The sequence below is a fragment of the Neoarius graeffei genome, chromosome 3, assembly GCF_027579695.1.
Source record: "Neoarius graeffei isolate fNeoGra1 chromosome 3, fNeoGra1.pri, whole genome shotgun sequence".
Taxonomy (NCBI): Eukaryota; Metazoa; Chordata; class Actinopteri; order Siluriformes; family Ariidae; genus Neoarius; species Neoarius graeffei.
The window spans coordinates 55,801,524-55,813,552 of record NC_083571.1 but is presented as its reverse complement, the minus strand read 5'-3'; the positions used below and the strand labels follow the sequence as shown (position 1 = coordinate 55,813,552).

General features: G+C 41.8%; 1 protein-coding gene across 6 annotated transcripts in view; it reads left to right on the top strand.

Moving 5' to 3' along the window:
- LOC132883412 (adhesion G protein-coupled receptor L3-like) overlaps nucleotides 1-12,029 on the top strand; it is a 734,936-nt gene that overhangs the window by 187,409 nt on the left and 535,498 nt on the right. For 5 of the 6 annotated variants that reach the window (XM_060917029.1, XM_060917030.1, XM_060917026.1 and 2 more), the window contains exon 3: nucleotides 9,632-9,793. The exons of the other annotated variant lie outside the window; for it this stretch is intronic. In XM_060917029.1, the coding sequence (XP_060773012.1) occupies nucleotides 9,739-9,793 (55 nt within the window). In that variant the 5' untranslated portion in view covers nucleotides 9,632-9,738. The remainder of the gene's footprint in view (nucleotides 1-9,631; nucleotides 9,794-12,029) is intronic. 6 annotated transcript variants of the gene reach the window in all.

The window sequence follows — 12,029 nt, the reverse complement described above, 5'->3', positions numbered from 1 at the left end:
ATTTATCTCAGAATTCCGAGTCATTCTGTCAAAACTCATCTCAAAATTCTGATTTATCTCAAATTTCTCCTTTATCTTAACATCTTTATTATTGTGACTTATCACCTCCTAGTTCTGACTTATTATCTCAGTTTTGTGACTTATTATCTCAGAATTATGACCGAAATGTTTTTTGATGTTATCTTAACTTGGTGACTCATTATCCCAGAATTTTGAATTACAGTTGTATTTCAAAATTTTGACTCATTATTCCAAAATCCTGACTTATTTGAAAGAATTTGACTTTTTATCTCAAACATTTGATCTCAAAATTCTGAGATATTATCTTAAAAATCTAATGTATAATGTCAGAATTCTGATTTATCTCAAACTTCCGAGCTGTTATGTCAATTTTGTAATGTTTAATATCAGAATTTTACCTGATCTCATAATTCTGACTCGTCTCCAAATTTGACTCATCTTCAAGTGTTTACTTACTGTCTCAGAATTCTGACATTTTAAAATTCTCTCTTATCAAAATATTGATATTTTCTCAAAATTGTGATCTGTTATCTCATAATTCTGACTTATTAATGAAATGCTATGACTTGGATATAATGTCTCATAATTCTGATGTATTTTCTCAAAATGTGACTTACTATCTTAAATGTTTTGACTTTTTTCAAAATTCTGGCTTCTTATCAAAATTTTAAATATGAGATAAGAGAGAATTTTGCGAAAACAAGTCAACGTTTTTCCTTCTTTTTCTTTTTTCTTTTTACCTGGTGCTAATTTACAGTTAGAGTAGAAAAGTGAATTTAAATTGCAGGTAAAACACTGCATGATCCTTCATGCCTCATTGTTATTTGTACAGTACAAGAACAGTAATTGTGCCATTAACTTGTAATGTTTTTGACCAGTTGCTCTGATAGGTTACCTATAATTACATTCCCCCCCCCCCCCCCCCCCCCCACTCTGCCCTCGTGTCTTTTGTTTCCTTTCCTTTTTATATTTTGTGTCTTTGTTTGATTAATCACCCTTATTTGTCACTCTTCTCCCACTAAATGTCCCACTCTTGCTCTCTCCTCATAAGCTGCTGTTCTAGTTTAAGCAGATCAAGCTTAAAAAGTGCAATTAATTGAAACACAGGGAGTGGGCGTCACTCTCGGTGTGGAATCACTGCCAGCAAACACTGATTAGAAAGTTTGCACCAATGTGTGAGTGGGTAATGAAGCTGTCTGCTGGAAAACGCCACTTCCTGCCAACTCTGGGCAAACTTATCAAACACACCAATCCCACGTCTCTCCCTAAGGATGTTTGTGTGTGTAATTGTTGGCATGTCGTTCTGTCTTTGCATGTGTTAATGAATGCCGGTGATGCTGTCTGTCTTATGCGCTGCGTCTTTGTCTCTCAAGACGTACTTCAATGCAAAGTCCTTTCAAAAACAATCCTGGTCCTGTATTGATATGACTTGATTTTTTTTTCATGTATTCATGTGTCAAATGAAAAAAATCCAAAGCTCATTAGGACTTAATGAGGTTTCAGGCCGATACCTAGCTCGTGCTGCTTCTGTTTGCTTGTGCTGGAGCTGGAACATGCTTCAGGCACGTGACATGAGTGATGAAAAGTTCGTATAAAGCCACAGGAGAGAGGAGGAAGTGATCTAATTACTGTACATACAAACCTTTTGTTCACAGTCATTCACTGCACAACATGTGAGAGAGCATTGTACTGTTTACCCTGACATGTATATTTTTATTTTTATTCCTGGTATTATTAAAATAATAATAATAATAATACATTAGATTCACAGTATTTTAATTATCATCATGTCTATTCATTGCTTTTTTATTTCTAGTATTTTGTATTTTATTGATTACATGCCATTTAAAGCATGTATAATATCTGCAATTAAATGAAATCAGGGCTTTGAACCAGAATTTTTTTCCTATTGGTTCGTTCTGAACAGAAACGGAATTTTAACGTTTCCGGTTTTGGGTTCCACCATTAAATAGATGTTCCCGAACCGGTTAGAACAAAAAAATTTTGTTCCCGGAACGGTTAATTACGTTCCCTGTCAGCTGTTTAACAAATGGCTATAAAATTATGTCTCTGTCTCATCCAGCTTAAGCCAAATGTAGGCTAATTCTATTACAACCTTCATTAAATAAGACAAGAAATAATTCAAAACAATTATTATTTCAAATGTTGGCGATTTGACCTGGCGACTTGTCCAGGGTGTACCCCGCCTTTTGCCCGTAGTCAGCTGGGATAGGCTCCAGCTTGCCTGCGACCCTGTAGAAGGATAAAGCGGCTAGAGATAATGAGATGAGATGAGATGTTGGCGATTTGGATTCTCAGTATGTCTTCCCATCTACACAAACAGAAAAAGTGCCAAAAATGAAAGATAATTCGTTTAGTGTGTTACCAAAGGCTAGTCAGGCCCTGTGCATTGATAGGCTAACAGAGGTTCACGTCATTTAATGTTCGCGAACCTCTCATTAACGTGAACAAATATATTGATATCGTGTTTGAAATTGACGTTTTTGAATAACGATAGACTGCAATATTTACCTCTCATTTAAGATGTGGAGACGTGATAGTAGTCCACCCTCCCGATCTCTCCATTCAGTCAGCGAACGTCACACAGGAAGTGAACGCCAGCGGGTCATAGAAACTTGCGCAGGAGAAGAATGACTTTTTTATTTGTAGGCTACGGAAACTTTGAGGAACGAAATAAAAACCGGTATTAACCGGTTACCATTATTTTTAATAAGTGTTTCTGTTCCGGAACATAAAAAATAATAAAGTTTCTGGTTTCGTTTCTGTTCCATGTGAAATAGAAAAAGTTCCCGGTTTTCGTTTTTGTTCCTTGAACCGGTTCAAAGCCCTGAATGAAATAGATAAAGTTAATAAAAATGTACAATTATTCATAATAATAATAATTATTATTATTATAATAAATATCTAAAATATATGAAAAATATATGTCACAGGATATTTATGCAATTAAAAAGGGTATATTCAGTAAAACAATGCTCTAGCTCTCTCTCTCTCTCTCTCTCTCTCTCTCTCTCTCTCTTTTTTTACCTGATGTGAACTCTATTGTAGAGTTTTTCTAAAATGCTGATTTGCTTCGTTATACCCTGAATGTAATAGACTACCTGAAAGAATTAATGCAGTTTTAAAGGCAACCAAATATTGATCTAGGTTTTTTCTTTTTCACTTCACACTCTAGTTACCTTTTTTTCTGGATTTATTTCATTATTATAGAGATCTTGCAGTCACATGACCGGAAAGCACACAGCCGCCATCTTGTCGGTAAAAAACACCGCTGAATACTGCTGCACTCGTGTACAGAATGGATCAATTTCAACCGACGGACTACACGGCTCATTTTTCTAATGAACAGATAACTAGATATATGCCTAAAATAAACGATCTACAGATTAGTGACCCTTATGGCTTACCGGACGGAGTTTTCACGACCGGATTTTGAACTGCCAGCGGAATACCCAGACGTGTATAATTACCTCATTAACTTTCCCTCGCTGTTCAGTGGTGAAGCACTGCGTGCTTATAAATCTCTGCACAGTTTTCTTTACAGAAATTCAGGATTTGTCAGCGACTCAGATGTGGCATCTTGTAAACAAGAAAATAATCCTCATTGGACGGGTACGTCACTTAAGTATTGAGTATAGAGCACTGACCAGCCGATTATAGAATAGAATAAGGTAATTCCAGCTGTAATTCCAAATTGTCCGTGTTGTTTACCATGGCTCTGGCGTTGGAGAGGTAGAGGCTTAGCAGTGGAGGTTTGAGTGGCTGTTTTCTGAGCTTAGTCAACAGGCCGGCTCTACAGCCTCGCTTTTGCTTCTGCTCCCGGCGCCGCCTCCTTCGCTTTGCTTCCGATAACAATCCACGGAGACCCCGCTGGTCTCGCTATCTCGTCCGGAATGTTGTGCATGCGATGGAAATCGCTACAAACCGTCATTTTCTGCTGGAAACCAATGTCCAGTAAGTCCATACGGTTGTAGTGGATATTGAAGTCCGGTACAGACGAACAACACGCAAAAATACACACAAAAAACATAAAAACCGTGCACAGGTAGGGAGAGCTTGTAGCCGCAGCCGTTGTAGTAGAATTGTATATAGTAGGGTTTTCCAGAAGAAAAGGTAGAAGTAGAAAGCAGAAGTAGAAGCAGAAGTAAAAGTAGAAGGCGGAAATATGGCGTTTGACCGACAAGATGGCGTCTGTCACAATCTGGATCGGCTGTGACGTCACATGCAAGTGCTCCATTCAAAGCATCTTACATTTACAGATGTTTGTAAGTACACATGGCCATGATTTATTTATTCTGAGTTTATTCTGAGTTCATTCTGAATTGGCCTCTTGCTTCTTCCCCCTGCAGCCTGACAACCCTGTGACAGATTTGGTGTAGACTGCAAAAAGGGGGGGAAAAAAAAGAAAGAAAAGAAAAGCCCAGTGCATGTGCTGACGCCAGGGAATTCGACCCGAGGAACAAAAAAGCCTAACACACACATACACACTGACGTAAGGGATTCAGCAGTGGCACTCGCTGCTGTGGTTCTCCCAGAGGAATTCTGTTCTCTCTGATCCTCCTGGTCTTCCTAACAGCCTTAACACAACAGCACTCGCATTGGGGCTCATTCTGATCTGGGATGCTGCTGTGGTCGACAAGCCAAGTCAAATCAAGTCAAGTCACTTTTATTGTCAATTCTGCCGTCTGTACAGGACATACATGGGATTGAACTATCGTTTCTCCCAGAGCCTCAGTGTAAACATAATACACAAACAAAACGAGTATTAAAAATGCAAAAAAAAAAGATAGAAGTTACAAAATACAGTTAAAGAAGGCCCACACAAGCAGAAATAGTGCAAATAAAAAACGGATTGTATTGATTCAAGGAAGACACACAATCACTGGCCAATTTATTAGGCACACCCATCCACCTGCTGTTTGATGCAGTTCTCTAATCAGCCAATCCCTTGTGTGACAGCAGCACGATGCATCAAATCATGCAGATACAAAGCAAGCGCTTCGGTTAATGTTCACTTCAAACATCATCTCATCTCATTATCTCTAGCCGCTTTATCCTGTTCTACAGGGTCGCAGGCAAGCTGGAGCCTATCCCAGCTGACTACGGGCGGAAGGCGGGGTACACCCTGGACAAGTCGCCAGGTCATCACAGGGCTGACACATAGACACAGACAACCATTCACACCCACATTCACACCTACGGTCAATTTAGAGTCACCAGTTAACCTAACCTGCATGTCTTTGGACTGTGGGGGAAACCGGAGCACCCGGAGGAAACCCACGCGGACACGGGGATTAGGGTGCATCAGTTGCCCTCACTTTCATAAAATCTGATGCATTTTTGTTTGGGTGTTCCTTTTCACCAATAAAGACATCCTGTAAAATTTTTTGACCATATTCAAAAGTCTAATGGTGGCACCATGAGCTTCAATTTTTGCCAAAAAAACGCTTATTTTATGTTTTCGCGTAAGGTTTGAATCACAATGTTGGACTCCATTTATTGATTTCTTGTGAGCCAGAGATCATGTTAAGAATCTTTGCAAGGGATTGAGAAGCATTAATGTGATTCATAATACATTTGTATTGTTTAAAAGTAGCTGAACAATGATTCAATGAACAGCTAAAACTCAAACTGTGCTGGATAATATATTTAGAATATGTACTAAAAATGTGTATCTAAGATATTTGGTATACTCTATAAGGTGCCATAATCTCATCTCATCTCATTATCTCTAGCCGCTTTATCCTTCTACAGGGTCGCAGGCAAGCTGGAGCCTATCCCAGCTGACTACGGGCAAAAGGCGGGGTACACCCTGGACAAGTCGCCAGGTCATCACAGGGCTGACACATAGACACAGACAACCATTCACACTCAATTTAGAGTCACCAGTTAACCTAACCTGCATGTCTTTGGACTGTGGGGGAAACCGGAGCAAACCCACGCGGACACGGGGAGAACATGCAAACTCCACACAGAAAGGCCCTCGCCAGCCCCGGGGCTCGAACCCAGGACCTTCTTGCTGTGAGGCGACAGCGCTAACCACTACACCACCGTGCCACCCAGGTGCCATAATGTTTCATGAAAAGTGATGGAAATTTTGTCATAAAAGTCATAAAATAGCAGCTTTTTCCATAACTTTGAGCTCCTGGTGCCACCATTAAACTTTTGAATTTTGTCAAAATATTTCACCCAGTGTGTTTTCTTACCAAAAGGAACATAAAAACAAAAATGCATCATGATCAGAGGAGCTTTTCATTTTTAGGGGGCAACTGATGCACCCTAACAGGGAGAACATGCAAACTCCGCACAGAAAGGCCCTCGCCAGCCACGGGGCTCGAACCTGGACCTTCTTGCTATGAGGCAACAGCACTAACCACTACACCACCGTGCCACCACTTCAAACATCAGAATGGGAAAAATTGAGATCTCAAAATGTGACTTTCACTTGGTGCCAGATGGACTGGTTTGAGTATTTCAGAAACTGCTGATCTCCTGGGGTTTTCACACACAACAGTCTCTAGAGTTTACACAGAATGATGTGAAAAACAAAAAACATTGAGTGAGTGACAGTTCTGTGGGTGGAAACAAACGCCTTGTTGATAAGAGAGCTCAGAGGAAAATAGCCAGATTGGTTCGAGCTGCCAGGAAGGATACAGTAACTCATACAGTAGCAACTCTTTACAGCCGTGGTGAGCAGAAAAGCGTCTCAGCATGCAAGACCCCATTGGGTTCCAGTCCTGCAGCCAAGAACAAGAATCTTAGTGTTTAGTCTCTTTCGAGAGATCTTTATTTCTGAAAAAGCCATCTGGTTGACGTTCATCAACATGTTGGTTTATTTTCAATTTACTTAATGACTTCCTGCCTTACTGACAGTGCCGTTAGTGGTGCCACTGGGCTCACTTGAGGTCTGCTTGAAGCAAGTGATGCGACAGCGCTTTCGTACTTTCATCTGTCCAGCTCCACTCTCTCACCTGGCTTATCTGTACTCTCTGTTCAAACAGATCAGCTTCCAGATCTCCAACTTTCATGCTAACTAGCTGAGCCGAGTCTTTGTACTGTAAACCTGCACTGCATTCTGGAACGTTTGCACCAGCGTCTCCACTACATCTACTATGGTGCTCTCGTTCCTGTGACACTGAGCACTTTTCTTTTTAAGAGATAACAGCAAAACCTGACTGTTTGAGATTGTTGAATTATTTTCGCTCCTGTTAAACACCAGCTGTTCTCGCAATAACAACATGTCCTTGTGACATTTTCAAGGCTCCAGAACCGTAAAACAAATCGCAAATATTTCAATGTAAAGGCAGGGTGGGGTTTTCTTTTAAGCGGCTTCAAAAAGCATTTAGCAGTGGGATGATGGGATTTCACGCGTGAGGTAAAAATAATGGAATTTTAAGAGGGAGGAAGGAAGTTGGTAGGAAAGCTGCAGCCGCAACCCCCACCCCTCACCATCCCCTCACCATCCCTCCCTACCCAAAGCGACATTTTCTTTCAGCGCTGATACACACTTTTCCACAGATGACGGAAACCACAGCAAGCCTACTTTCCATTAAGTGTGGAGTAAACACTTTTCATATCCGATCAATGTTTTTCATACGCGAGCCGCGTTCCTGCTGCTCTACGAATCAGGTTTCTGTAATGATGTAACGGGATGTTTGTCACGCATCGCCGCTACGACTCCTAATCAGCACTTTCCCGTCAACAATATTCTGATCATTTGTCGAATGCGATTAAACTCATAGGGTGTTGCATTCACAATCTTATTTCAGAAATTATAGTCTTCCATGAGACGCGAGTTTCGCACAGAAGATTCTTGGGAGGGAAAAAAGACAAAAACAAAACCAAAAACTTTTCTTGGAAGGATGTGAACACATAACCATAGTGTGGTGCGATTTTTTTGTGGAAAACCGTCAGCATGGAAAGTTGGACAACAATGTACGCTCTGATAAAGGGATTGCTGGGAAAATCAGCACCATTGGCACCCTCCATTAAAATGAACCCAAATAAATTATTCAGGGACACACAGTGATTTCTCAAACATTAACTCGTATTTTCTTTCTCCTCTTTTCAAAATTATTGGCACCCTCCATTAAAATGAACTACCACCAATATCAGGTCACTTCAACAGCACAGTGAAAGATTCATCTCATTATCTCTAGCCGCTTTATCCTTCTACAGGGTCGCAGGCAAGCTGGAGCCTATCCCAGCTGACTACGGGCGAAAGGCGGGGTACACCCTGGACAAGTCGCCAGGTCATCACAGGGCTGACACATAGACACAGACAACCATTCACACTCACATTCACACCTACGGTCAATTTAGAGTCACCAGTTAACCTAACCTGCATGTCTTGGGACTGTGGGGGAAACCGGAGCACCCGGAGGAAACCCACGCGGACACGGGGAGAACATGCAAACTCCACACAGAAAGGCCCTCACCGGCCCCGGGGCTCGAACCCAGGACCTTCTTGCTGTGAGGCGACAGCGCTAACCACTACACCACCGTGCCGCCCAGTGAAAGATTACGGAAGAAAAAAAAAACCCAAACAGGTGATGTTTTTCCAACCTTCACCTGTCCAGTTTCTGTGAACTTGCACCCACTGAATCTTTAGATTCTTCTTTTTGGCTGACAGGAGTGGGAAAAGATGTGTTCTCCTGTTGTAGCTCATCCACCTCAAGGTTTGATGTACAGTACTATGTGTTCTGAGATGCTTTTCCGCTCACCACAGATGTAAAGAGTGATTATTTGACTTGCTGAAGCTTTCCGGTCAACTCGAGCCAGTCTGGCTGTTCTTCTCTGATCATTGATTGTCTCATTATCTCTAGCCGCTTTATCCTGTTCTACAGGGTCGCAGGCAAGCTGGAGCCTATCCCAGCTGACTACGGGCGAAAGGCGGGGTACACCCTGGACAAGTCGCCAGGTCATCACAGGGCTGACACATAGACACAGACAACCATTCACACTCACATTCACACCTACGCTCAATTTAGAGTCACCAGTTAACCTAACCTGCATGTCTTTGGACTGTGGGGGAAACCGGAGCACCCGGAGGAAACCCACGCGGACACGGGGAGAACATGCAAACTCCGCACAGAAAGGCCCTCGCCGGCCACGGGGCTCGAACCCGGACCTTCTTGCTGTGAGGCGACAGCGCTAACCACTACACCACCGTGCCGCCCTATCATTGATTGTGTTGTGTGTAATTATTTTATTTTCTACAATACTGTATTACCCAATTAAGACTTCTTTCCCAGGAGCCTGATGCATCCCAAAAGCATCAACGTTGACTTTTAAAAACCTTCCAGGTTAGTGTTAGTGAAAGAACTCCTTTAGTTCAGGGATGTCGCACGTTTGAAACAGCTCAACATTCGCCAGCTCTTGGAGGCCTTCCTGCACTGCACGCTTGTTTTCCCCACCGTAACACACTTGACTCAGATTAGCTAATTATCTGGCTGTTTATAAGCCGAATCTGGTTTGTATAATGCATGAACTGTTCAGTGCACAGGGAATTGAGATGTTGGGAAACACTGAATAGTTCTCTACTAACAAAGCTGTGTGTGTGTGTGTGTGTGTGTGTGTGTGTGTTTAGGTGACACCGTAGTGGCCCACAGTCTTCCATAACCAGTTCGACTCCACCAGCTGGATCTCACACTTGTACTGGCCAACCGATAGTCAAGAGCGAAAAGGGGTGGGGCCATGTGGGTGCTGCGGATGCTCCTATTGGCCAGCCTGCTAGGCCCTGTGGCTCTGGGTGAGTAATCTGCCCTACAAACATTTGAATAATTCATGAAACAGGATTATGAGATATCTTACAACTGAGCACGAAGTAGGTGGCTAAAAAGGAAAATATCCCTGAAGCTTGGCTAATGAATTCTGCCAACACCAGAGAGTGATAAATTAATTTGAATTTAGATTAAGCTCCACTTCGGGAGTAAGAGAAGAGTTGGTAGACTGAACGCTGGTCCTAAAGATGTTAATTTTGATCGTGTGAAGTGAGTAATAAAGACAGGAACAGGTTGGATGCATTTTAAGTGGACCGACATGCTACATTTTTTCAAAACATTTTAATATTATTGGCTTTGTGTTCTTTCCAGAAGCTTGCTGGTGTACCGTTACAGAGTATCGCACTTTCCTTTTCCTGTACATCTGTGCCTAATACACTCTTTCCACTCTTGCTGCATACAGTACACTACCATATCACGGTCACCGGCGTGCTGAGAATGGTCTCCGATCGAAATAATATCCGGTCCGTAGTCCGAATGTGGTTTCTTTCTGTTGATGGACAGGGTACAGTGTGTACCAAAGGAAATGTTCTTGGAATGACGATTTTGACTATCAATTGTGTAAGATATAAAAAGGAAGGAAAATAATCCCTGACAAGTTGCAATCCAGATGCCACCTAACACAAGGTAGCAGGAGGAAGTTGATTATTTTCCTATAACAGCATGTTCCCCAAAGTGTTTTCTTTCTCTTAGACTGTAACAATTCAACAACATTTATTAATACACAGCACATTGTTATTTTTAACCATTTCTAGGTACAGTTAATGTTGCAGAATGTCCATAGAAACTGCAAAGCCTTGTGAAAGTGCATTAACCTGTCATTTGAACGATTGTTAGAGCGGATGTTATAGGAAATTATACCATAGCATGGCTAACATGGGTGACTTCTTGAATCTGATTGGTCAGAAAGTGTACATTATTTTTCTATAACTGCACTGCTCGGATAGTAACATGTTTAACTACAACCCCGATTCCAAAAAAGTTGGGACAAAGTACAAATTGTAAATAAAAATGGAATGCAATGATGGGGAAGTTTCAAAATTCCATATTTTATTCAGAATAGAATATAGATGGCATATCAAATGTTTAAACTGAGAAAATGTATCATTTAAAGAGAAAAATTAGGTGATTTTAAATTTCATGACAACAATACATCTCAAAAAAGTTGGGACAAGGCCATGTTTACCACTGTGAGACATCCCCTTTTCTCTTTACGACAGTCTGTAAACGTCTGGGGACTGAGGAGACAAGTTGCTCAAGTTTAGGGATAGGAACGTTAACCCATTCTTGTCTAATGTAGGATTCTAGTTGCTCAACTGTCTTAGGTCTTTTTTGTCGTATCTTCCGTTTTATGATGCGCCAAATGTTTTCTATGGGTGAAAGATCTGGACTGCAGGCTGGCCAGTTCAGTACCCGGACCCTTCTTCTACGCAGCCATGATGCTGTAATTGATGCAGTATGTGGTTTGGCATTGTCATGTTGGAAAATGCAGGGTCTTCCCTGAAAGAGACGTCGTCTGGATGGGAGCATATGTTGCTCTAGAACCTGGATATACCTTTCAGCATTGATGGTGTCTTTCCAGATGTGTAAGCTGCCCATGCCACACGCACTAATGCAACCCCATACCATCAGAGATGCAGGCTTCTGAACTGAGCGCTGATAACAACTTGGGTCGTCCTTCTCCTCTTTAGTCCGAATGACACGGCGTCCCTGATTTCCATAAAGAAGTTCAAATTTTGATTCGTCTGACCACAGAACAGTTTTCCACTTTGCCACAGTCCATTTTAAATGAGCCTTGGCCCAGAGAAGACGTCTGCGCTTCTGGATCATGTTTAGATACGGCTTCTTCTTTGAACTATAAAGTTTTAGCTGGCAACTGCGGATGGCACGGTGAATTGTGTTCACAGATAATGTTCTCTGGAAATATTCCTGAGCCCATTTTGTGATTTCCAATACAGAAGCATGCCTGTATCTGATGCAGTGCCGTCTAAGGGCCCGAAGATCACGGGCACCCAGTATGGTTTTCCGGCCTTGACCCTTACGCACAGAGATTCTTCCAGATTCTCTGAATCTTTTGATGATGTTATGCTGTAGATGATGATATGTTCAAACTCTTTGCAATTTTACACTGTCGAACTCCTTTCTGATATTGCTCCACTATTTGTCGGCACAGAATTAGGGGGATTGGTGATCCTCTTCCCATCT